This window comes from Leguminivora glycinivorella, chromosome 7, assembly GCF_023078275.1.
Source record: "Leguminivora glycinivorella isolate SPB_JAAS2020 chromosome 7, LegGlyc_1.1, whole genome shotgun sequence".
Lineage (NCBI taxonomy): Eukaryota > Metazoa > Arthropoda > Insecta > Lepidoptera > Tortricidae > Leguminivora > Leguminivora glycinivorella.
Window position 1 is genome coordinate 5,406,663 of NC_062977.1, and position 26,919 is coordinate 5,433,581.

Sequence of the window (26,919 nt, forward strand, 5' to 3'; positions counted from 1 at the left end):
AACTATAAGACATACGAAGATCTGTTCTTAGGAACCATGTCATCGATTTTAATAAACAGAAAATCAGCACTCATACATTTGAAAATAAAACTGTACCCAGCTGGAGAATCGAACCCGGTTGTTTTGAAAAAATAAAATATAATTATATGAAAATGAAAATAATTCATGTTATTCATTTTAGACATCATGTTTCATAGAGACATTTACTGCTTAAGGTAGGTCTTAACATCGATATTTGAATAGAAAAAAAATATATTTTTTTTAAATAACTAGGTTCAATTCCCCAGCTGGGTAGTACAGTTTTTTTTAACTGTATTAATGCAGTTTTTCTTTCGATGACATGGTTCCCAAGAACAGATCTTCGTAGATACGTCTTATAGTTTCAATCTTTCCCATACTGACCGATTTGAATGAGCCACACTGTATATGTTTCCGAGACAGTGCACGTAATAAAACTCAATCGATATGACATTCAATGCCGATCATTTAGGACACAATAGTAATTTGAGCCGCGCTACTCGATACTAAACCGCTAGCTTACATTACTTGGGGCAACATACTTTTAAAATATGATAGACTTTGGAAACACACTAATATAGTTCTAATTGGAATACCTTTGGTTTGCTTTCTCTTGATATGGTTTCGTTAGGCTCGAGTATGAATCGATTCAGATCGCTCTTATCTCGATAGAAACGCGAGTCTTTACGAGTCGCTTGTATTGACACAATTCGCAAGACTGAAATAAGTATTCATTATTGACTCATATATCATTGATTATAATGAAAGTTGGACCAGGGGCCCGTTTCTCGAAAGGTACAAGCCTTGTATTACAAGTGCGCGAAATGTCAAATCGTATGGGTTGTCATGGAAACACACTTGGCTTGTACCTTTCGAGAAACGGGCCCCAGATACTCTACTTGTTTGAATACAAGTGTATAAGTAAAACTATACAGCTAGGGAACAAATCAAATTATTTTATTGAATATTTTTTGATTTGTTCTTTTTTTTAACCGTGTAACACTACTACACCGTGTTTCACTTAACACTAAAAATCGATTGAGCTATATCTTGATGGGGGTAATATTTTTATTTAAATTAGTATTATTAATAATTTTTTACGTGCCCATTCTATTGTACTCGTAATACAACATTGTGTATATCGCATTGCTAAGAGGTCGTTTACCTTTTTTCAGTATTTAGGGGTATTAATACTGGCCGGTTACTTGGATGATTATTTTTCCGCTACTAGTTTGACGTTGTTTGTCAGTTTACATACATACATACAATCACGCCTGTATCCCATAAATGGGGTAGGCAGAACACATGAAACTACTAAAGCTTTAGTGCCACTCTTGGCAAATAAGGGGTTGAAAGAAAACGAAACTGTGGCATTTGTCAGTTTAATTCAGATTAAACTGACAAACAACGTTTATCATAAGTCATAACAAATTGAACTCGTACCTAATTACAACCTTGTCATTTTGAATATTGAGTTTATTTGCTTACTGCGATTACCTGTCCAATTTGAAGTTTACTGTGACAAAGCTTTAAAGTGTTTTACAGTGACATCTTAGCTGTCTATTGGTAAACCTTATGTCGTTGCAGTAACGTACACAAATAAATAGTGTTATGGTTTATGATGGTAGTTAGCAATTACTTTATTGAGTGTAGAGCTAAAAGTCAAGTAGAGCTGTACAGAAAATTAAAAATTCAATTAAAAAAAAGTAACGATCAGATTAAAAGATGAATACTCTAGATGAGTTTAAAAAAATAAAAATCTGTTGGGGTGTCTGAGGTTTTGAGTGATACCGGAAACACCGTGTATATACAAATTATAAATTGAAATAGATATCATAGTTTTTTCTTTCGTGTATGATATCTATTTCAATTTATAAGTAAAACTAATTCGTATTCTAAATAAAAATATCAAGATTTTGGTGTGAACCCATCGATCTAAACTACCAAGATACACTATCACCTACAAATTCGACACTCAAAAGTGTCCGATCGCCAAGTTGCAAATGTGTGCGTCTAGTTGACAAACGAAAACTTCGCAATGTAGTAAAAACTACTTTAATTTTTTACAAAAACAACGTTATTTCTTAGTACTTAAAGTTCAATTTCAAATGCAAGCAATTGGCGGTTATGACATTAATGAATGTGATCATCGCGAAAGCCATAAAATTTTATTACCGCAGATCGCAGGTGTGCATATTTTTAAACAAATCTACGTCTTATTGCAACCAACATAAGTTTAATTTCGTTCGCGCTGCAACAATCTAAACGCCATTTTTACATTGGGAACGAGGATGGACAGAGGCATCATGGAGTCGCGCTATGAGATGAAAGGCGAGAATGAGGAAATTTGCGGTATTTTTGCGAAAAACTGTTTTAAAAAATCCTATTAGATAGAAAATTTCTTAAGGAACAAAACGTTTGGTATAACATTTTTCGAGATTTTGCGTATTTTAAGCGAAAAAAAATGAGTTTTTACTGTATGATATTTTTATTGATATTATCTCAAACAAAAAAATATATAAGGTACGGCGGGACAATTTGGACTGGGGGAAAATTGCAACTGATCAATATCTCCACGTTTTGCAATGTTTGCATTATTAAATAGAGTCAACTGAGGTATATACAGGGTGTCCCACGGCGATGCCACATGGAGGGAAAGTACCTTAAATATCGTAGATAGCATATTTTGCTGAAAGAAGACTTCATTTTATTTTCAAAACTTAGTAAAAGTGCATTTAATTTTTTTTTATTTTTACTATGAGGACTTATACAGGGTGTATTTTGATAGCGGGTCAGTAAGGCCGGTATGAGATCCCGTAGTCCTACATGAAAATAGTCTAAGGGGACCATCCATCAATTTCAAATTTATGAAAAATGGCATTTACAGATTTTGGAAAAAACATACAGGGTGCTAGAAAAAGGGCATTTTTGACAAACGTATGTATGTATATATATATATAACATACGTGTGTGTGTGTGTGTGTGCGTGTAGTGAGTGTATGTGTAGCGATTATGTGAAGGTAAACAGTTGAGGGATTGTATGTGGTGCCGTGTGTGTGAGGGATGGTGCACTTGGAGAATATGAATTAAGTAGCTATTAAAACAAAGAAGAATTGAATGATGACATTAATTTATTATTCTACGTAATTTCTTTCAAAGATTTGTGTGGGTAAATCTTCTCTCCGCTCCTCAGCTATAATCTTACGCCATTTTTCCCTTTCAACGTCTTGTTTTGGGAATCTGGAATAAAAACCTTTTTTATTACTTAAAAACGAATTTGCTATTCCCGGGTTGTTTCTTTTTATAATTAAAGTAATTTATAAGATATGTATTAATGTTATTGAATTGAAATCATTTATTTCAGACTTATTGGTCCATAATAATAAATAAATACATACATTATTAATATGAAATAGGCTTCTTTTACAAAAAATATAAATTAGCGACTCCATCATTCCATTTTTAACTATGTTCCACTTCAACCATCTTTTGTCGCCGTCCGCTCATTACTAGTATAGCGCGAGAGAAAGAGACAAACTGCGTGAGACCAAATCAAGGAATTTACTTCAATTATTCTAGAAAATAAATGTTTTTAGTAAGTTAGGAAGCCATTTTGGCCACAAACATTATAAAATTATTAACAATTACTTACCTGAAATACGATACGTCATCCTTTTTTAACGTATATAAGGTGTTATTTTTGCACTTTTTTACGGAGCACTTAGGCATGTTGCCGACACGGCGGATGAAGCGCTACTGACCGCCCAATTGTGCTTAGAACATTTTCAAGCACAATTTGCTGCGGACACATTCTAAGCCGTGATGGTGCATCTAGGTAGTTTAGATCGATGTGTGAACCACTCAAATGACAATATCGTCGATATTGACGCCAATTAAACTTGAATAATGTATGGAACTACTCACGTGATACTTCATATACTTATCCGTAATCACGATTTTTTTTTCTCTTCATTTGATGCTTGCCGATCTACGAGATCTTAGCGAGGACTCCTCAGAATATGAGTGAAAGGCTTAAGGAAAAATGCAAAAAAATATTACAATAAAAATATATTTAAAATCAAAAATCTTACAACACATTTACCACTTACTTAGTTAAGATCAATTTAACTTAATATACGAATAGTCTTTACATACTTCAATCATATTGCATTACAACCTTGATGTCTTGATTAGAAGGTTGAATTTATAATGGTTTTGAAAACTCATATTACTGGGCATAGACAATTATATCATCGGAAGGGAAAAAAAATGATTTAACCTGAACGAACTAAGCGATTTTACTTTCTTATGAGATGCTCAGTGCTCGAAAGGAGAAGGGAAATGGAGCAGTCTTTTGTCTCTGCCATATTCAACCATTTAATTTTCAATCATTTTAAAAACTCATATTACTGGGCATAGACGATATATCCTCAGAAGGACTTTGACTGGAGCTGAATGAACTAAGCGTTTCTCGCGTCTCCTCCTTGATTTTGAGAAGGTCAGTGCTAGAAGGGGGGCGGGGCGGAAAGCCGCCTGTCTCTATGGTATCAATCTTTACCGCTTTCAACCATGAATGTCTTAAATATAAGGTTGGACTGTTAATGGTTTTAAAAACTCATATTACTGGGCATAGACGATATATCCTCAGAAGGACTTTGACTGGAGCTGAATGAACTAAGTGTTTCCCGCGTCTCCTCCTTGATTTTGAGATGGTCAGTACTAGAAGGGGGTGAATGTCTTATAAGGTTAGACTGTTAATGGTTTTAAAAACTCATATTACTGGGCATAGACGATATATCCTCAGAGGGGCTTTGACTGGAGCTGAATGAACTAAGTGTTTCCCGCGTCTACTCCTTGATTTTGAGATGGTCAGTACTAGAAGGGGGGGGGAGATGAAAGCCGTCTATGTCTCTATGATATCAATCTTTACCGCTATCAACCATGAATGTCTTAAATATAAGGTTGGACTGATAATGGTTTTAAAAACTCATATTACTGGGCAAGTGGGCATAGATGATATATCCTCAGAAGGACTTTGACTGGAGCTGAATGAACTGTGTTTCCCGCGTCTCCTCCTTGATTTTGAGATGGTCAGTACTAGAAGGGGGGCGGAGAGGAAAGCCGTCTATGTCTCTATGGTATCAATCTTTGCCGCTTTCAAGCCTGAATGTCTTATAAGGTTAGACTGTTAATGGTTTTAAAAACTCATATTACTGGGCATAGACGATATATCCTCAGAGGGGCTTTGACTGGAGCTGAATGAACTAAGTGTTTCCCGCGTCTACTCCTTGATTTTGAGAAGGTCAGTACTAGAAGGGGGGGCGGAGATGAAAGCCGTCTATGTCTCTATGATATCAATCTTTACCGCTATCAACCATGAATGTCTTAAATATAAGGTTGGACTGATAATGGTTTTAAAAACTCATATTACTGGGCATAGACGATATATCCTCAGAAGGACTTTGACTGGAGCTGAATGAACTAAGTGTTTCCCGCGTTTCCTCCTTGATTTTGAGATGGTCAGTGCTAGAAGGGGGGCGGGGAGGGAAACGGTCTTTGTCTCTATGGTCTTTGTCTTTGCCGGATTTGTCTTTGCTGCTGTGTTTATGCTTGTGTTTGTGTTTGTGCTTTTTCTTTTCTTTCTTCTTTTTCTTTGCCTGCAAAACGGAAAATAGTGTTGATAAAAAACATACCAAGATATGGTTAGACTTGTAAGTTTCTTGGGTTAGCAAAGTAGAGCGAGTCAGACTACACAAGAGCGGACCGCAAAATCGTAATTTCATATTATTCTCAATATATTCAGTTGTTCACAGTCCAGTCTTACTAAAAATTAATGACGTTTACAACTCAGAAGTGTACACGACAGTTGACGAGGTTTTAAACTATCTGCTAGTAACTTTAACGAGACATTAATTATCAAAATGTAAAGCCACCCAAAATACAAAATCATTTATTCAGCAAATAGGCCACGGGGGCACTTTTACATGTCAACATTACAGAGTATTCATTAAAGTTATACAAATGAAATTAATAGAAATATTAACAATTAAAAATATTAATCATAAGCAAAGTAGCTATACACTGATATAGAATTAGAGATGTATAAAGTGTCTAAATGTCATATTATTACTAACTATAATCAATACATAAAGAAAGCGCAAACAGATACAAAGATAAAAGATATCTATAATACTTCAACAGTTGTAAAAGACTGAATGTTACAAGTAAAATATTAATTTAATCAAATAATCCATGGAGATGTATAGAGTCTCCAAGAGTCAAATTTTATAAAATTAAAATATTTAAAAGTAAAAACCTTTGTCAAAATAAAAGGCATCTAACGTATAACTAAACCAATCTTCGAATTTCGAGGCACAATAAAATAATTAGCCCGTGTAGTTATCATCCATTATAATTATTCCGCGCAGGGAATTGCGAACAGAGAATCGCTGGTAGCCTAGCGTTAAGTACGTGCGACTTTCGTTCCGCAGGTCGCGGGTTCGAACCCCGGCTCGCACCAATGAGTTGCGCGATGTGCGAAATGGTAGTCGCTTTCGTAAAACTTGTGCCTACGCCAAATCTTGGGATTAGTTGTCACAGCGGACCCCATGCTCCCATGAGCCGCGGCAAATGCCGGGATAAAGCAAGGAGGAGGATGATGGTGGTGACAAAGGCAACGCATCTGATTGGTATTTTAAAATTTATCTTATAATTACCTTTGGAGCGCCCATGTCGTCCTTGTCGCGCCGGAACATGCCGGGCTCGAAGCCGATGGGGCCGGACGAGCCAGGAATGCCCGGCAGCGGGGCTGCGTTGTCCGATATGAACTCCCGTTTTGAGTCATCCTGCCAAGAAAATTCATAAAATCTTTAACACATGACCTTGACAAAGATTTATTCAAATATAAACTTGGACATGCTGTCAGTAGAGTAAAAAAATGGTCACTATGCATTTAAGGGTTTGAAAGGGCTACATAATATGTACAAATGGACGTTTATATATAGTTGACTGGTAGAGAATGCCATTAGTCATTAAGTCCGCCATTTGTACATTTTCGCTGTTTGTGCATGTGCAATAAAGTTTAAATAAATAAATATATCATGGTTACTTCGAAAAACTTGAAACTTGATTGTTTTCATTGTTTTGTTAATAGACAGATAAATAGGGTAACTATGGATGGGATGAATGTCTGAAATCAAACTCATCAACGACCGACAATGTGACATTTTCAGAATACATTCTCCTTGATGTCCAATCCTGATCAAGAGCATCATACTCGTATTAGCTATTGTTCACATCTGAGAATAGGCCTCTCTTCGTCCTTAGCCAATATCATCCAAGTAACACGCAATCTTCCGGGTGTCGCCGAATGAGCCAACGGACGCCAAAGTTGGTCAAACTTTGACCATCAAAGGAACGGGAAAGTCTCTCTTGATTTTTAAAGTCTCACGCGCGATAAAATAGGATTATTTTACCATTTTACCAACGTTATAAAGTTTCTCTCGATTTCCAGCTCCAATGGGGTTGGCATTACGATACCATTAGTCCCAACTTCGCACCACGATATTTTTTTTTAATTAATGTACTCGCATTTTAAGCTTAGTTCATATAAATAACTAGTATTTTCATAACTTACGCCACTGTAGACCCTGATCGGCAAATCATGGACCGAAGTGACGTCAATCTTAAGGTCTTCCTCCTTAATGTTGGCCAAAGGAACGGGCAAGTCGGTCTTGATATCCAACTCCATTGGAGTCGGCATTATGATGCCGGAGTCCAGGCTGGGAACTACGGTGGTCGGCTCCTCGGCTTCAAATTTAATCTGATAAAAAAAAAATGTCAAAAATATCATTTTCTAAATAAACTTTTATCTCTAACCCTACTTATTTTTACAATGGTCAACGAGACATTTATAGAAAACCTAAACATAATGACGCTCAAAGGTTATGACAGATGGCGCCACTCTATTAGTCCATTGCACAGATAAAGAATTTCATACGCGAGAGCGAGAAGATTATAATTTTTCTCTCTCTTACACACATATGAATGACAGTGACATGCCTATGCACTTGCACAGGCGCCGCCTGGCGGGATAAAAATCAGTGTGCCTCCTCATTTGGTTGCTTCAGTTGCGTTCTTTTATCAGAGTTCCTATTACCACCTCCTGTGCTCATAATCAAATAAACTAATTACAAAATTAAAATTTTGAAAAACCCCCGACCGCGACATAGTAGACCGATTTTCATGAAACTTGGCTAAAAACACTCCCGACTAAGTCAGCCTTCAGACAAAAATAACTAAATCTAAATCTGTTCATTCGTTCGGGAGCTACGATGCCATAGACAGATACACATACAGACAGACAGACACGTCAAACTTATAAGACCCCGTCGTTTTTGCGTCGGGGGTTAAAAATGAGCTTAAAAGTAGCATAATATAGTACTAGTTTCCTACTAGTCAAATCAGCTTCTTTTTAAGAGGCCTTATTCCTAAAGACGAGCGTTTTTTGCAAAATAGAACCTTTTTCATTCAAAATTATAAAGAAACTATAAATGATTATTAAAAAAATGATAATGTTCCTAAAAGTACATATCTTAAGCTAGAAAGTCAATTGGTACTACTTTAAAATATGTCTTTTTATACTTCCGAAAAATCAGTTTTTTCGGAAGACGTTTTCAATTTTCATAGTGGGATAGCTCGTTTAGAATCGTGATTGTGCTGTTAAAAATGTTATTTGGGGTAATAAATGATCACAATCCTATTTGTTATATCCTGTACGAGTTAGCTAATACTTTGACATTTTAAGATTTACTTGAAATGGTGGATAAATAACCTTCCGTATCCTCCCCATTTTTTCGATAAAAAGAGGTTTACATTATGTATTTTTCCTGCGATTCCTGCATTTTTTGTAACTCTTAAATAATATTATCCTAAACTAGAACTTCTTATTGACCTATAAGAAAAAAATCATACATATAAGACATACCTTTCTGTCGATAGATATGTTTTTAAAACACCTAAAATTCGAATAAAAGACACTGTGCTAACGCAAGCCCGCTCAGTCTGCGCCGAGCGCTCGAAGACAACGGACCTGCGTTTGATCGTCCGGCGCACCTAGCTTTCGTAAGCAGCTCGATAGTTCCGAGAAGTGCCGTAAACTGCGACTAAACAAATCTTGATCCTTTTTACACCTTATGCAATTTTAGCATTCGACATGCTTTTCATATGATTTTGGATTTTAAGTTATACGTGAAGTTTGTTGAGAGTTTGAATTATTATTATATTTTGGGACCAGGATGAGGTTCTGGTTCTCATGATGATGGAGTCAGGCAGGAGATGTTCAACAGAACTGCTATTCTACTTATCATAACTCCACCATGTTTGGGCTCATTAGATTTGGGCTGATGAGCACCATCGATCTAGATGAGGTCCAAGGTCTCATGATGGAGTCAGGAGGTGGTCAACAGAACTGCTATTCTCCTCATCATAACCCCATCATGTTTGGGCTCATTAGATTTGGGCTGACGAGCACCATCGAACTAGATGAGGTCCAAGGTCTCATGACGGGGTCAGGAGGTGGCCAACAGAACTGCTATTCTCCTCATCATAACCCCATCATGTTCGGGCTCATTAGATTTGGGCTGACGAGCACCATCGAACTAGATGAGGTCCAAGGTCTCATGATGGAGTCAGGAGGTGGTCAACAGAACTGCTATTCTCCTCATCATAACCCCATCATGTTTGGGCTCATTAGATTTGGGCTGACGAGCACCATCGAACTAGATGAGGTCCAGGGTCTCATGATGGAGTCAGGAGGTGGTCAACAGAACTGCTATTCTCCTCATCATAACCCCATCATGTTTGGGCTCATTAGATTTGGGCTGACGAGCACCATCGAACTAGATGAGGTCCAAGGTCTTATGACGGGGTCAGGAGGTGGCCAACAGAACTGCTATTCTCCTCATCATAACCCCATCATGTTCGGGCTCATTAGATTTGGGCTGACGAGCACCATCGAACTAGATGAGGTCCAAGGTCTCATGACGGGGTCAGGAGGTGGCCAACAGAACTGCTATTCTCCTCATCATAACCCCATCATGTTCGGGCTCATTAGATTTGGGCTGACGAGCACCATCGAACTAGATGAGGTCCAAGGTCTCATGATGGAGTCAGGAGGTGGTCAACAGAACTGCTATTCTCCTCATCATAACCCCATCATGTTTGGGCTCATTAGATTTGGGCTGACGAGCACCATCGAACTAGATGAGGTCCAGGGTCTCATGATGGAGTCAGGAGGTGGTCAACAGAACTGCTATTCTCCTCATCATAACCCCATCATGTTTGGGCTTATTAGATTTGGGCTGACGAGCACCACCGAACTAGATGAGGTCCAAGGTCTTATGACGGGGTCAGGAGGTGGCCAACAGAACTGCTATTCTCCTCATCATAACCCCATCATGTTCGGGCTCATTAGATTTGGGCTGACGAGCACCATCGAACTAGATGAGGTCCAAGGTCTCATGATGGAGTCAGGAGGTGGTCAACAGAACTGCTATTCTCCTCATCATAACCCCATCATGTTTGGGCTCATTATAAATATGTGGAAGGTCGTTAATAATAATAAATGTTTTATTAGGGTACCCCTACATGTAAAGAGGGGGCAGATATTTTTTTCATTTCAACCCCAACGTGTGATATATTGTTAGATAGGTATTTAAAAATGAATTAGGTTTTACTAAGATCGATTTTTGATAATTTTCATATTTTCGGAAATAATCGCTATAACTTTTGAACCATATGTTTAAAAATATGAAAAAAATCACAAAAGTAGAACTTTACAAAGACTTTCTTTGAAAATTTGTTTTGAACTTTATAGGTTAGTTTTTGAGAAAAATACGGAAAACTACGGAACCCTACACTGAGCGTGGCCCGACACGCTTTTGGCCGGTTTTTATTTTATTTTAATACTTTTCTGTGCTATTCATACATAGCCACCCTAGGGGATTCAGTATTGACAGCTTCTTTTTTTCTTTCTGCATATATTTGTTTCCGCTTTTAAGTTTATTGTAAATAAGACTGCTTGCACTTACATTGAGATTATAATTACATAATGCTATTAAATTAAATCTAATGAAGCGTTGTTTTATTTCCTAAATCTCAAAACCCTTTAAATCGAATATGTATAGTAATGAGCAAAAATTTTACCGCAGGCTTTCCAAACCGACGATGCTTGATCAGCTACTTTTAGAACGAACATGTACACCGTGTCCAATAAGTCCGAATACTCACATTTTACCTCAGTTCTAAAGATATAGGGATCACAGGCCATCAAATTCTTATTTAAACTGAAGAGTATATTCCTTTTAATAAAATACAAGCACAAAGTTCATGAAATTTCCGAAGTGTCTAAGAAAAACAAAGAGGTAAAGTGCCAACAAAATACTTGCTCGGCACGCAGGTGACGAGTTATTTTTTATAAGCAGAATCTGTATGTGATAAAACAGACGCCACGTGTCCAAAATAAACTATTATGGGTACCGAGGATAGATAACGTTCCGGGCAACTAGAAAAATGTGCCTAGGTTCCAGAGCTCACCATCGGCCCAGGTGTGGGATGCAGTATGTAAGCGAGGTAAACTACCTTCAGTACTTACAGATAAAAGCGTTAAAATCAACGTTTTTTTCTTTAAAACCAAGGTTTTGGAGAAAAAAATGCCTTAAAGTTAAAAAGGATGCTTGGGAATGAGTATCATGTGTCCCAACAAGACGCACCTCCAGCACATTCGGCAAATGGTATTCTAGCGTAGTTTCAGACTAATTTGGCAGTTTTTTATCCGAAACATGAGTGGCCACCCAGGCCTCCAGGTTTAGGCGTATTAGACTACTTTGTATGGTCATACATGCTTTGAAGACTAAATTTTTATAAAATCATAAACCTAGATCATTTCAAAAAGATTATTGAGAGTATTTGGGATGAAATGTGAAGAAAACGGTGCGTGCCGCGTGTGATCCGTTTGAGAAGCGTTTGAGGCTGGTAAACAAGTTAATGCTGGAGTTATTCCAAAACATTTGTTGTGAATGTAGTAAACAAGAGTGCCATTCATAAAATATAATAATAATGTAGTAACTATTTGTTCATTTTGTTTTATTGGCTATTTGTGCTGTATTCAAACTTATTGGACACGGTGTACATATTTTGATTTTCACCCTTTAAAATGTTTCTAAGACGCAACGTTTTGCAAATTTGGTCACGTCATGCACAGTTAAACTGTTTAATGAATTGTCGCCAGCGGTATTTCCGGACCAATGCGACCATCAAACCTTCAAGAAAAGAGCGTACATCCATCTTAAAGGCCGGCAACGCACCTCCAACACTTCTGGTGCTTCTGGTGTCCATAGGCGGCAGTGATCGCTTACCATCAGGCAGCCTATCTGCTCGTTTGCCTCCTATCCCATAAAAAAACGTTTAATATTTTTTAAGAAAAAAAAAAAACCGCCGCCTTTCGGGTTGTGGTGAAAGCTACTTGCGAATGTTGGATTATGTAGAAATGTGTAGGTATTTTTTAAAACTGCTTTTAATGCTTTAATTATTTGATGGCAACACAAATAAATATACGTATAACGCTAAGGTTTGAGGAGTTTCTCAATTCCTCATGAATCCGATTATAAGAAATCGAAGCTTGACAAACTTTGACTTGAAAACTCAATAATTATGCTTAACAAACGTAACTAAATAAATGTCACTGTTCTGAACTTAAATGCATGCTTTTCTTACAAAAATACCAAAGTCACTATGAGTGTGCCGTTCAGATTTGAGGAGTTCGGTTCTGACCATCATCAGCAGTTCCACTGCACCAAATGTCACTATTCCGGACGTAAGTGCATGCTGTTCTTATAAAAATACCAAAGTCACTATAAGCGTGCCGTTCAGATTTGAAGAGTTTGGTTCTGAGTGTTCTGACCATCATCAGCAGTTCCACTGCACCAAATATCACTGTTCTGGACTGGACGTAAGTGCATGATGTTCTTATAAGAATACCAAAGTCACTATAAGTGTTCCGTTCAGATTTGAGAAGATCGGTTCTGATCTGACCATCATCAGCAGTTCCACTGCACCAAATGTCACTGTTCTGGACGAAAGTGCATGCTGTTCTTATAAAAATACCAAAGTCACTATAAGCGTGTCGTTCAGATTTGAGAAGTTCCGTTCTGGCCATCATCAGCAGTTCCACTGCACCAAATGTCACTGTTCCGTACCTAAATGCATGCTGTTCCTTTAAAAACACAAAAATCACCATACGTATGCCTTTCAGATTCGAGGAGTTCCCTCGATTACTCCAGGATTCCATCATCAGAACTGGGTTCTGAGAAAAATGGGACCAATCTGTATTCATATACATTCAATATTTTTTTTTAATCGGTCCAGTAACAACGGAGATATCGAGGAACAAACATAAAAAAATGAAAAAATAAATAAACATACAGACGAATTGAGAACCTCGCCTCAAATCTCTCAGATTTGAGGCGACGGTTAAAAAGTGACACATCATGAGCAGTTCCAATGCACCAAATGTCACTGTTCTGGACGTAAGTGCATGCTGTTCTTATAAAAATATGAAAGTCACTATAACTGTGATAATTTCCGAAAATATTAATATTATCAAAAAACGATCTTAGTAAACCCTTATTCATTTTTAAATACCTATCCAAAAATATATCACACGTTGGGGTTGGAATGAAAAAAAAATCAGCCCCCACTTTACACTTTACACTAATAAAACATTTTTTTCCATTTTTCATTTTTGCACTTTGTTGACGTGATTGATATACATATTGTTACTAAATTTCAGCTTTCTAGTGCTTACGGTTACTGAGATTATCCGCGGACGGACGGACGGACGAACGGACGGACGGACGGACGGACGGACGGATGGACAGACAGACATGGCGAAACTATAAGAGTTCCTAGTTGACTACGGAACCCTAAAAAACAGAAATCACTATTAAACTATTCTCTAATTTCAAGTTCCTAACTAAAATTTTCCTAATAAAAAAAAAACAAATTGATCCCGCTACAAACTTTCACCTCCTTTTTCCCTCTACTAGGGGTGTAAATTTTCATAATCGATTGTTATCTCTTCGAAATTTTGTTAATGCAATCTATACAAATTTCGACTTTCTAGCTTTCGTAGTTTCGGCTCAGCGGTGTTGGTTGTTGAATCAATCAATTAGGAAAACTGAATTTATATATGTACATGTAGACTAATACTATACTTTTACTACATTCATATACCTTATTTACTATTACCATACCATGAATATGAAATTAAATAAAGAGTCCCCATATAAAATTGAAAATTATGTTATTAGCAATTTAATTCAAAACTATCAAGATTATTCGTGTCTGCGTTGAAACGCGCGTTGAGTTGCCGGTGCTCGCGTACCGAGCGCCAACGCCATCTATCGATGGCCGTTTCGTGAAATTGATGAGCGCTCTAAGGAGTAAGGGGTCTTAAGAACTGTCAAAACGACTTGCTAATATGGAATTACTATGAAATACTGAGGAGTGACGTCACGGTCAATTCATTTACATTATATTTTTCTCTTTGACTAAATGCGATGGATATGTCATTGTTTTGACACTTACTTAGAGTGAGTTCATTGTAAAGCCCGTTTCTCAATCAGTAATTAAAGTAACATCTATCGCAGGTGTATGGTTTGTTTTTTTGAAAAAATACTTATTTAAGAAATTTAACTATGCCATTCTGTTTCCTATAATGGACTTAACTATATGCCGAAGTTAACGGAATTCAATAAAACACGGTGTATGTATAAAGAATGAACAAAATTATTATACCTCAGGAAGTTCTTGCTTAATAACCGGTTTATTCAGCTCCATCTCTCTCAGCCTTTCCCTATCCTTCTCTCTGTCCTTTTCTCGCTCCAGCCTCTCTCGCTCTTTGTGCTGCATTTGTTTCATCATGGCCTGAATCTCGGGTAGAGGCACGCATATTGGCCGCTTGAGCCCGTATAAGGTGTAGTAGAGATCGACCAGGTCGCATCTGAGGCGAGCGTCGTTTGATAGGTGGCTGTTTATGTTGTTCCATATTCTGAAAAACGTAGGAGCATGATAAATTGGGGTAGATAGAATCGAATCGATCAAATAATCGGTTAAGAAACATCGACTGCTATTATTGGCCATTTAAAATGCCAAATGTTTTTACAGTAGGTACATATGGCGCTTTATCGACCGCTCTCGGCAAACTCGTGTCGATTTGAAACACTCTACATTCCTGCTTAATTGATCGCCATTAGTTTCGAATTTCTTATTTAATGTACTAGTATTTTCAATTGATAAAAAGATAACTAATAATCACTTACTCAGTTTCATTACAAAACCAGAAGTAGGCAATGCTCTTTACGTGTAGGTAATGGCGAAGGGTATTTGCAAAAGGATCGCAGTGCCATCTAGTGTCTGTCAACGTTATGGGTACATTACTAATGATAAACAGCATGACAAACGAAATTATGACCGATAATTGTCTGGAAGATTTTTCGATTATAGTGGGAGCTCTGAATCAGCTATGTGACGTCACTTCCTCTACTTGTTTTAAGAATTTTGACTAAAAAAGGGAAAAAATATATAATTATATTTTTGTGATCTACAGGCATATATCTCGAAATGGTTTTCGATTTAGGGACATTGAAAATTTTGAAAAGTTGTCAATTACGAGTATAAAGATAAGGTTCAAATACCTGTGCACAACAGCCTCCGTGTCCAACCTATGCCGCTGAGCCTTCTCAAAAGGCGGGTTGCTGACCAGTAATCTCGCCAGGCCGTGTCGAACGTGAGGGTCGGGATCGCTTTCCACTGTGGTCAGGAGGGAACTCAGGTCTTCCGGCTTGCCGTCTACGCGGACGAAGTCGACTAGGCACTCGAAAGCGGCGAGGCGTACATCTGTACATGTTGTAGGTTTTAAATGAGCGCGAATAGAAGAAGAATAATTTAAAACATATATATTTTTACTATAAGTGGGCTTATGGCCACAGACTAGCCAAGGCGAGGACGTGGCCTACGCTTATTATCTCAAAGCTACACTTAAAAGTTATCACTGAGTTTGATGCTAGGGAACAAACTACGTCACACTCTCCACGGTGCTGGCTTTCACTAAGATCTTACTTCTATATTTGTGAAAGTAATGCTCGTAATATCACAAATGAAATATCTCTCGAACGTGAACAAGGACACTCACCGACATATTCCCTGTATTGGGCATAAGCCCTAAACACAGTGGGTATGCTGGGCAGATGCCAACACTAGGCAACTGACTGTCACTGTACTTGTAGCATGGTAGTACTTTTTAAGTATTTTTATTTGTATAGATACAAGGGTAACTTACCAACATATTGCCCGTACTGTGCATAAGCCCTGAACACTGTGGGTATGCTCGGAAGATGTCCGCACTGCTGTAATCGTCGTATGGATCTTAGACAACTGACTGTCACTGTGTTCTTGTAACAAGGTAGTACTTTCTCTAGGTTTAGAACACGGGTGATCTCTTCTAGAACTAGTTTTGTGTCCGCTGCGAGGGAGTCTGCTGTTATTGGGGCACCCTGTAAAAAATAGAGTTATTAAGAAGTAATTTACCTAAATATATTCAACAATATAATCTGCAGATAATGATGAATGTCATGAATGAGTTAAGTTTATAGTCAGTCAGTTAAGTTAATGACAAAAGAAACAATGAGGAATGAAAACTCTTTATTTTACCTTAGAATCAAATAATCAAAATCCCATCCTAAGTCTAAATTAGACTCCTAAACATGTATCATACGTTCGTATAGTAGCTCGCACCGAGTTTCTCAAAACTGAGGAGCGAAATTCAGTTTTGTCTCTGGGTTGGAAGGCGACAAAGCAGTTAGACATTCGTGAGGAATAATTCAGAAATTTTGAAAATTAGGGTACCTATTAAGCAGACTTTTTGGCGAGTCTTGGCAAAAATTTTAACGATAAAAACGTTTACCGGTTGCAGCACAGATATGACAGGTGTGATGGTCGCCGTCAAAGCGTCGACCAACGCCGCCTTATAGTAGTTGTCTGAGAAGTGGTTCTTCGAGTTGTCGTTGTACTTGAACAGATCGAGGAGGAATCGCACCACTTCGGGCGGGCAGATGCCGTGGATGTTGCGTAGGCCTGGTCAAGAAAATTAATATTATACTATTCAAACGCTTAAATGTTTAATGTAAATTGATATTCCGGTGCCTAATAAGCAGTGATCGGAACTATGGGAGTAAAACTTTAACAAAACCTTAGAGCTGACATAAATTTAAAATAAAACCAAGATTATTTTATTCAGATCAATGTTAAATTTGATTTTATACCTGAATCCAAGATTTTCAATACATTACTACAAGGATATTAATATTTTCATGATTGTAAGCACTCTATACCACCTAGCAAGTTTTGTTAAAGTTAACGCTTAGGTTACGGTGACCGCTTTCCATCAGGCGGGCCGTATACCTGTTTGCCACCGACGTGGTATAAAAAAAAAGTTTTACTCCCATAGTTCTGATGACTGCTGATAAGATAAGATCCATTTTTACAGATTAATGCCGCCATAAGCCACCCTAAAGTGTTAAAGCATTGAAGGGAAGCACGAAGCACGAAAAATTCGCACACATCTGGTAGGCCTCCGTGGCTCCGTTGGTTAGAGCAATTGGACCGGTGTTCCAAAGAGGCGCCAAAACCAGCGAAGGCGTATTTTTTTTTTATTCAATTTAAAAAAAACTTCGATTTTACAGTGATGACCCAATTAGCCAAATATCCCTATGACCACATTTGAGCGAAAGACGTAAAAACGAGAAGGCTATAGCCCAATATCTACCATATAAATCACAATGATGCGCAAAAATAAGTAAAGAAAATTTGATTTAATTTACCTGCCATAGCGACCGGTATAGTCTTCTGTAAGAAGTAATGCTGCAGGTTGTCAAAGTTGTTCTGCTTTATAATGTGCGGCGCCGAAAACGATCCGAACATCTTGCGGAATATCGTCAACATGGCCGGAGGACCCGCCCATGAACTGATCATAGCATTTGCAACCTGGAAACAAAGAAAATGATTATAAAGATTTTGTAAGCCAAATATACTAGAATACTATTATTACGCTATGGCGACGATAGTCACGTTACGGACATTACTACAAAACAATATATGGTGGCTGGTGATATTATCGGATACGCCCGACTTAAGACTTCCGTTCTAAGCAAAAGAAGGCTAAGAACCGTTGCCTGGTATCGTAGCGGTGAAACTGGTACTTGTGAATGGTCAACTGAAGAGATCCATCAATTTCTTTATTATAGAATGAAGAATTACTTGTGAAAATGAACTTTATAAGCCGTGTTTTTTTGTTTTTCGTTTAACTCGACACGTCGTTAAGTTCATTATCAGGAACCACCCTGTATATCACCTTGTAGTTAAATTCGCAAAAAATTTTTTCATACATAATAAATGAATTTATAAGAATAACATTCAAGTTAGTGTCAAGTGATTGACGGCACATGTCAAAACAAATAACTTTAGGAATTGGTAAAGGCTGGACACACGTGTTCAGCAATAATCTTTATTTTTTTTAATAACTCGATAACCGCAAGAGTTAAGATGCTAGTTTCTTAGAGAAATTAATTGTATTTGATGTAATGAATCTTCCCTTAAAGTTGACGAAATTCAATAAAAACAGGGTGTATACAACTAAAACTGACCTTCGTCAAACAATGCGCCGCTCGACACCTAATCTTATAATACGTCTGCTCATTCTCTATAGTATCAGTCAGTGCTTTCCTCGTCGCCGGCTCGGGGTAGTTATGTAGCGCGTCGATGGCTTCGCTCTGGGCTGTGACGTCACGCTCGTGCCTGAGTTGGTACTGCCATTGGTAGTCGGGTTGTGAAATCACGGTGCTTCGTAAGAGGGACATCTCGGGGTCGAGACGGATCCAGAGGACTGGCGAATCGCTGTAAAAGAAATTCTATTATAACAAATATTAAAGAACAGAGGAACAGCTACGAATAAATCGAATCTAAACGCTGTCTGCCGGGAAAAGTATTGGTTAATTGGTTACAAATGCTTATAAAATTGCCGATACCTAGGTAATGTAAATGATCTGCCCTTTTTTTTCAGGGTAATTGCGAATTTATATTCCTCTAAAAGTAGCTATCAGGCATCAACCTGGAAGAAGGGTACTGACGATTAAGATCTTGTTCTTACCGGATTTAATGAGATAACGATTTTAGGCAGCGTTCCCACTTAAGCGTTGCGTGTCTCGGGGCGCGCAACGGACGTCTCCGCCACGCCGCCTGAATGTAATTCAAAAACGTCCGTTGCGCGCCCCGAGACACGCGACGCTTAAGTGGGAACGCTGCCTTACAGAGTATAACTAACAACCGCCTTGACCATCGATTTCCCAGTCTGAAACGTGTATTTTTGTTATCTCACTCTTAGAGTTGACGAGGGATAGCGCGGATGGGGTCAAACAAACAACTTACTCCATAGCCGAGAGATCCATATCAACCTCTTCTCCCGTACAAAGTGGAATCTTCTTCTTCTTATTCCTCCATACTACTTTTGCTGTGGCACGTTATATCAGCCTTTACCACAGTATTTTCGATCTTTAGCGTGTGTTTCTGCCGTCTCCTCTTAGAGTTAGATGAGGCGCCATTAATAATAAATAAAAATATATAACTTACTCCATAGCCGAGAGATCCATATCAACCTCTTCTCCCGTACAAAGTGGAATCTTCTTCTTCTTATTCCTTCTACTTTTGCTGTGACACGTTATATCAGCCTTCACCACAGTATTTTCAATCTGTAGCGTGTGCTTAAACGTGCCATCTAACTCTTGGAGTTGGACCAGGAGGGGCCCGACGTATTTGCGGATTCCACGTTCGTGGACGCAGTCTTGACGGATTTCTAGTTCTACCGTGTTTCTGTAGACAAATGGAAGTATTGTAGCCATAATTTCGTCACTACTTTGAAAAAATCTCGCATCTCACGCTCGCTGCTCCTCAAAGTGAAAACGCAGTAAGTCTATATACATTCCATACATACTTACTACAATTTTCTTTTCATTGACAGACGAAGAAACAAGTTTTTTTTAAAGTAGTGACGATTTCGATTTGCTAATCAAATAATAAATACATCGGAAGTATACGAGAGTAAATCAATTTTGTCTGTAGAATTTTCTGGTCACAAATTACTTCTAAAAATTAAATTTTCGGAACTTTTCGGAAATGGAATTGAAGTATCCATCCATGTCACTTATATTATATTAGTTAACCACAGTACAATTCAGAGCCGCAAACTTTTATGTAAAATCTTTGCACATGTCTTATTGAACAGACTGAATATACTTTTGTGTTTTTTTAACACGCTTACCGTTTTCTATTAAACACTGACGTCAGCTGAAACTTGGCATGCCCGCCAGTCCTGACCCACTGGTCCACAAACACCGCCATATCCTTCCCAGTTACCGTGAATATGGCCCTCACGAACAAATTCGTCGACAACAAGAGTTGTCCCCACAGACCGCCGCCTATTTTAGTGTTGGCCGCGTTAGTAGCGAGGGAAAGTTGCTTGTTGAATACTTGGAGGAGGAGTTCTTGGCCGATTCGTTGTTCTAACATTCGGAGACTAGGTGAGATTTTTTCGCATCACCTGGGAAGTAAAACATTTTTCAGGTTTTGAATATGGCGACCAAAAAATTCAAAGTCACAAGAAAAACGATGGAAGTGGACTTTCTTAAGATATAGAATATTTTTCGAAATGACTAACTCCTCAGTCTTCATGGTATTGTACTTACCTCAATATACCTTGGTGACATGGTGTGCACATTCCTCACTGGGAAGTAAAATACGTCTTTGGGATCAACGCGAGCGCCGCTCGCCGGCGGTTGCCACGGATCAAGAACGATACCGCCATACTGCTCTTCGTATGTCACAACCTGTTGACAAAAATACTTTTGACGACCGGTCTGGCGCAGTCGGTAGTGACCCTGCCTGCTGCGCCGCGGTCCTGGGTTCGAATCCCGGTAAGGGCATTTATTTGTGTGATGAGCACAGATATTTGTTCCTGAGTCATGGATGTTTTCTATGTTTATAAGTATTTATATATTATATATATCGTTGTCTGAGTACCCACAACACAATCCTTCTTGAGCTTACCGTGGGCCTCTGTCAATCTGTATAAGAATGTCCTATAATATTTATTTTTATTTTTATTTTATTATTTTACTTTTGAGTTGCAAAATTTTCAACTCAGCTGAAAATTTTAATGTTATACAAATAGATTTATAATTCATCAACAGCAAATTACATCAACAGCAAAGTTCAAACACTTACAAATTTAAAAAAAATCCCTAGTATTTCTAAAAAGAAGTACAGAGAAAAAGGTAACGCGTCGAAAACGTTGGTACTTCAGGACGAACATTCATGTTGGTAGATGTTAGAACTTGAAATTTTAGGTGCTCTGGGATTCGAGGTAATAAAAAAAATCGCCTAACTAGTCCGTCCATCCAGAAATCCAGCTTAATCATTTGTAAATAATGTATTAGATGGAGCATTGATGTTAATAACACTTGTGACAATATTACTTTTAGGTACCTATCGCTCGCCACATAATTAAAAGTACCAACCTCTTGCAACTCTTGATGCGTCCAATACTTATACTCATTATTGCCAAAGCACTTCTTGGAATATAGCCCGCATAGATAGTCAGGTATGCCCTTGGCCAGCCAGAGATCCGACCAGTTCTGCATAGTTATGAAACAGCCAAAGAATTGTTCTGCCACGGCTTGGGCCATGGCTTTGCGGCTGATATAGGTTTGATCGATTATGGCTATTGAGTGGAGGAGGTGGACGCTCAAAATAGACATTGTTGTGTAGGCTGTTGCGTCGTCTTCAGTCTGTAAGTAATTAAATTAAAGACCTTATCAGAAGAAATACAGTAAGAGCTATCTTTATAACCTCGTAGAATAGCCACTATATAGATGACTAGAGTGCTAATGTAGATTTGAAAATTTTCAGAAGCTCATCCACTGATCATCAGGGGCCCGATTCATGCAAGTTTACTAACTAAACAAATAGAACTCTCTATTGTAAATGTATCCAAACTCTCCTGCAAACATTTTTTTTTTAGCATGTCATGATCGCAAGGGCGTTAATGCATTGTATAAAAATATGACCACTCGTTTTGAAGATCAGAAAAGTCCAGCAATGGACATAAAAATTTAGAACATTATTGAAAACAGACTCCTGACTACTAGGACCAAGGTACTGGTCTTTCAGGCTTCTGTATTGAGCATACTCTTGTACGGAGCCGAGACCTGGACGACGTATGCCAAAGTCGAACGCCGTGTCAACTCCTTCTATATGCGCTGCCTGCGTAGGATCTTGGGCATATCATGGCAAGACAGGGTGACAAACCAGAGGGTTCTGGAAATCGCACAGCTACCCAGTCTGACCGCGCTTCTCAAACAGAGGCGACTGCGTTAGCTGGGGCATGTGCACAGGATGGAACCCTCCCGTTTACCACGCCGTGTTCTTCTAGGCGAAGTAGCGAATGCCAAAAGAGATGTTGGGAGACCATTGCTTCGCTTCAAAGACTGCGCTAAGAGGGACATGGCAGCCTTTAAAATCGACTACCAAAACTGGGAGAAGCTTGCGGAGAAGCGGACGGAGTGGCGAAAGTGCGTTGGAGATGGTCGCAAGTTCGTCGATGAGACCTGGTTTGCGGCACTTGCTGACAAAAGGGAAAGAAGACACCATAGCGAAACGTCGCAATCGGTTGGAAGCTTCCCTTGTCAGCTGTGTGGCAAAATGTGTCGCTCTCGCATAGGTCTCTTTAGTCATCAAAAGCGATGTCTTTCGGACATTGCACCATAAATCGTCTGAAATAGACGCTAAGGCCATATATATATATATATATATATATATATATATATATATTGAACATAGATAGATAGAATACTCTTTATTGGCACACCTCAGCAAAAGGTATAGAAAAAAGATAGTGAAGATAAAACAAATGATTATAAATAGAGGCAGACAACAGGCGGTCTTATCGCTAAAGAGCGATCTCTACCAGGCAACCTTAGGGTTGATCAAAAAGAACATGATCTAGGCCTATCTAGAATTTATGCATTTATCATTGAAGTTGTGCAATGTTAGTGTTCTTTACTGCAAAAAATATTTAAAACATTCGATGACGCAATTATTCGTAATAATGTTTCTTACCTCATCTACAAATACTTGTTTATAGCACGGATATGGATACCTAGTGGACAATGTCTCTTCATAAAACTCAAACGCCTCATGTAGGTATCGCACAGTGTTCTTCAGTACTTGCATTAGATTTGGTAAACAGTAGTGAGTCACTTCATTCATGAATGGATCCACATATGTCTCAAAAGGTCTGAAAATTAAATCATTGAGGTAAGAGCTTGGGATATAACTAGGCTTAGGACTTTTTATGGCATACCGTGGTTCTAAAATCCGTGGAGTCGCCATATGAAAAATTTTCAAAGTCAAAGTCCAACAGTATGATGTCACTTTAAATATAAGTATTTATACATACTGTCACAACGTTACCTAATTAATTTTAATCGAACGTAGTTAATATTAACTAATAATGTTATTTATTAGTAAATTTTATCATAATCCTATATAATAATACCAAAAAATTACTATTAAGATAAAATCAACTACGTTTGATTAAAATGAACTTAGTGACGATGTGACAGTGTGTATAAATATTTATATTTAATGTGACATCATACTGTTGGACTTTGACTTTGACTTTGAAAATTTTTCATATGGCGACTCCACGGATTTTAGAACCACGGTATGCCATAAAAAGTCCTAAGCCTAGATATAACACCATCTGGCTATGGATAGACGAAGGCTGAAACTGTGTCAATTATATGGGGCACCTGGGCCTCATTGGAATGGCTGGTTGCCGGAACGGGGCCTGCAGGGTGGGAAAACGAAAATAATAAAATTCAAATTTTACATACCAATACTAATTATTTGATTTTTGTACTATAATCTGGTAGAATATCTACTAAAATTGTATAAAATACTTACCCAATAGCCAAGGCGATATTTGGCGCACAAGCAGGCGTATTAACCACATAATGGAATGTCTTCCGCCTATGATCAGGTGTGTAGACAACATCTAGCAGCTCTCCACAGGAGACTGCAGTCAAGGACTCATCAACAGTGAACTCTAACTTCCATGTACATGGCTCAGCAAAACTGTCAACGCAGGGGAACCAAAGGCGAGCTGAGTGACCATAGGTGAACATGTGAGCTGATTTCTGTAATAAATAAAGTTTGAAAGTAAAATTTCATATTTTATTCTGTTATTTGAGCATCATCACTATCATCAATCTGACTGAACATTAGTAAATCCACAAGCAAATGATTTCAAATGCCATCTTGTGAGCAATTCCCGTTAAGTTTGTACATTTGGATCACGTCTCCGATTTTGATAAAAATTGGTAGGCTGATAGAGTACATGATGCTGAGCAAGGTCCACTAGGTTTCCCAAAATGTCCTATGTAGTTTGTATGAAACCATCCTTTTTTGTTACCAGATTTCTATACATTTTCGGAAAGTTACATACAATCAACCTAGGACATTTTGGGAAACTTAGTGGATCTTACTCAGCATCATGGACTTTTATCAGCCTAATTTTTATCCAAATCGGAGATGTGATCCAAATGTAACAAACTTAACGGGAATTGCTGATTTGAGCATTATCACAAATTAGTAAAACCACAAGCAAATGATTTCAAATGCCATCTTTTCATTAAAATCTGCTGCCTTTGGTAAAGAAAAGTTAAGCATAATATATTGCGGTATACAAATAAAAATGCCTTGAGCATTTGTCTGTGGACTGTGTATGATAAGGATCCTAACATAAGACATTGAACTTTAAATATTTATATCAAAGTTAATTATATGACAATTCTTTGAGAGTTGAGAGTTACATACAAAATTACAAACAATATTCTCTACTTGTCCTCAGTTTAGATAAAAAAACAAGAGTGTTGTTCTAAACAGGTATTGACAAAAGTAATCAAAAGCGATATTCAAAAATTACTTACCTCAACCAAAGACCCCTCTCCTTCTGGCACCACAAAATGCATCCCACCCTGTGGAGATTCCAGAGAGAACTCAATGCCGATGCGGAGGCCTCTGCCTTCGCCCACCAGGTGCGCTGCATCATCGGGGACTTGGATGTGGAGCTCTCCGGAATTGTGATCTGGGTCAATCTTTTGAGCTGCTGCTAGGTGGCATTGCGAGAATACTTCCAGGGATCTCCTGTTGAGTAAATTATATTACAATGTTGTGCAATCAATGATACTATATGATATTGTATTGAATACTTCAAATAATATACATGACACATTATTTTTGAAAAATTTGATGGTAGGTTTTATTTATGTTGCTGAATTATTATCATAGCACTTGTATTTATTTTATTTCTATTAGTGTCAACTTATGAAATGATAAACATTGTCACTACTTTGAAATAAACTTGTCAATGAAGAGAAAAATGTACTATGTATGGAATGCATATAGACTTAGTGTTTTAACTTTGAGGAGCAGTATGAGATACGAGATTTTTTCAAAGTAGTGACGATATTTCTAACCTCCTGATAATCTGGTTTCAAAAATTGCCTTGAAGTTACATTTTATTGAGTCTTATGTGTATACTGTGTGTGTAAGAGATTGATCATGAATGCAGAACCCAAGTTTTCTATGAACTCTAAAATAAAATAAGTATGCTACATGTTTCGAGTGTAAAACTAATTTATTTGTTTATAATACGTACGTGTTTGGGTCAGCTTGGCAGATATCCAAGAATGGGTCACAATATTGAAAGTTAGCCTCATATCGGTCATTCAAGCAAACGCGATAGATGCGACATTGCTTTGCATTCAATCGTATGTACCGCAAGTTATCCTTCAATGGGACTACGGTTAGTTCAACAAAGCCCTGGGAACAAAATTACGAAATTATAAAATAACCTAAAAACGTTATCTGGATTTATTAACACAAATATGCGTTACTGGTGGTTATAACTCACAATAATACTTCTCCTTTCGAAACTAATCCCAGTCAAACTAAGAATTTGGTGAGCTGTAAAGAAATGAAACAATTATTAGCAACGACCCACTCAAACAAAACAACTAACAAGATCATCAAAATACTTATAATTTGAATGGGCGACAGTTGTCGCCAGTGCGCTCCTTCTTCATGGTATGTGGTAATCATTCATATTTCTCTTAATATTAAAGAAAACTGAGGCAATTGTATGCTATATAAACCACTATAAACACAAAAACAACCAGTGACGGCAGTGACTGAAGCTGAAGCGAAATGACAACTTGACAACATGACAGCTTGGTTATGGTAAACTAGTCATAAACAATAGACTATAAAGTCATTTTTACATAAGAGGAATAAATATAAAAGAAACCAATGTAATAAGCTAAAATTAAGTATTTCATTTAATAAATATTATAAAAGTAAATGCCACACTCGTTTTAATTTAGGACAAATGACAAAAAAATAAGTTTAAGAACTCACTAGTTTTTTTGTTTTTTCGTGACGATGTTAGGACCTTGTGTATATCATGCTTTAGCGGCTATGTATTTTCGACGTAACGTTCAAAAACCACATCATTGCAACATTTTATCATATGTTTATATTAAATTTCTCAGATTGGTCATTGAATCTACCGCAATCAAATACATTTTAAAAATAACACTTTATTTTCATGATTTTCGATATAAAAAATAAGCAAATTATGTAAATGATTTAGGCTATATTAAAATAATT

At 37.7% G+C, this 26,919-nt stretch overlaps 1 protein-coding gene across 1 annotated transcript; it reads right to left on the reverse strand.

Moving 5' to 3' along the window:
• Positions 1–5,411: 5,411 nt before the first annotated feature.
• LOC125228165 (transcription initiation factor TFIID subunit 2) lies at positions 5,412–26,428 on the reverse strand. The gene is given in 19 exon segments (XM_048132622.1): positions 5,412–5,675; positions 6,735–6,863; positions 7,655–7,840; positions 14,875–15,127; positions 15,774–15,975; positions 16,418–16,631; positions 17,042–17,211; positions 17,958–18,120; positions 18,780–19,029; positions 19,762–20,001; positions 20,450–20,704; positions 20,842–21,014; positions 21,705–21,974; positions 23,305–23,482; positions 24,154–24,386; positions 25,179–25,395; positions 25,910–26,073; positions 26,165–26,219; positions 26,293–26,428. Coding segments are annotated over 19 exon segments (3,639 nt in total). The 5' UTR covers positions 26,337–26,428; the 3' UTR covers positions 5,412–5,432.
• Between the last annotated feature and the right edge of the window lie 491 nt (positions 26,429–26,919).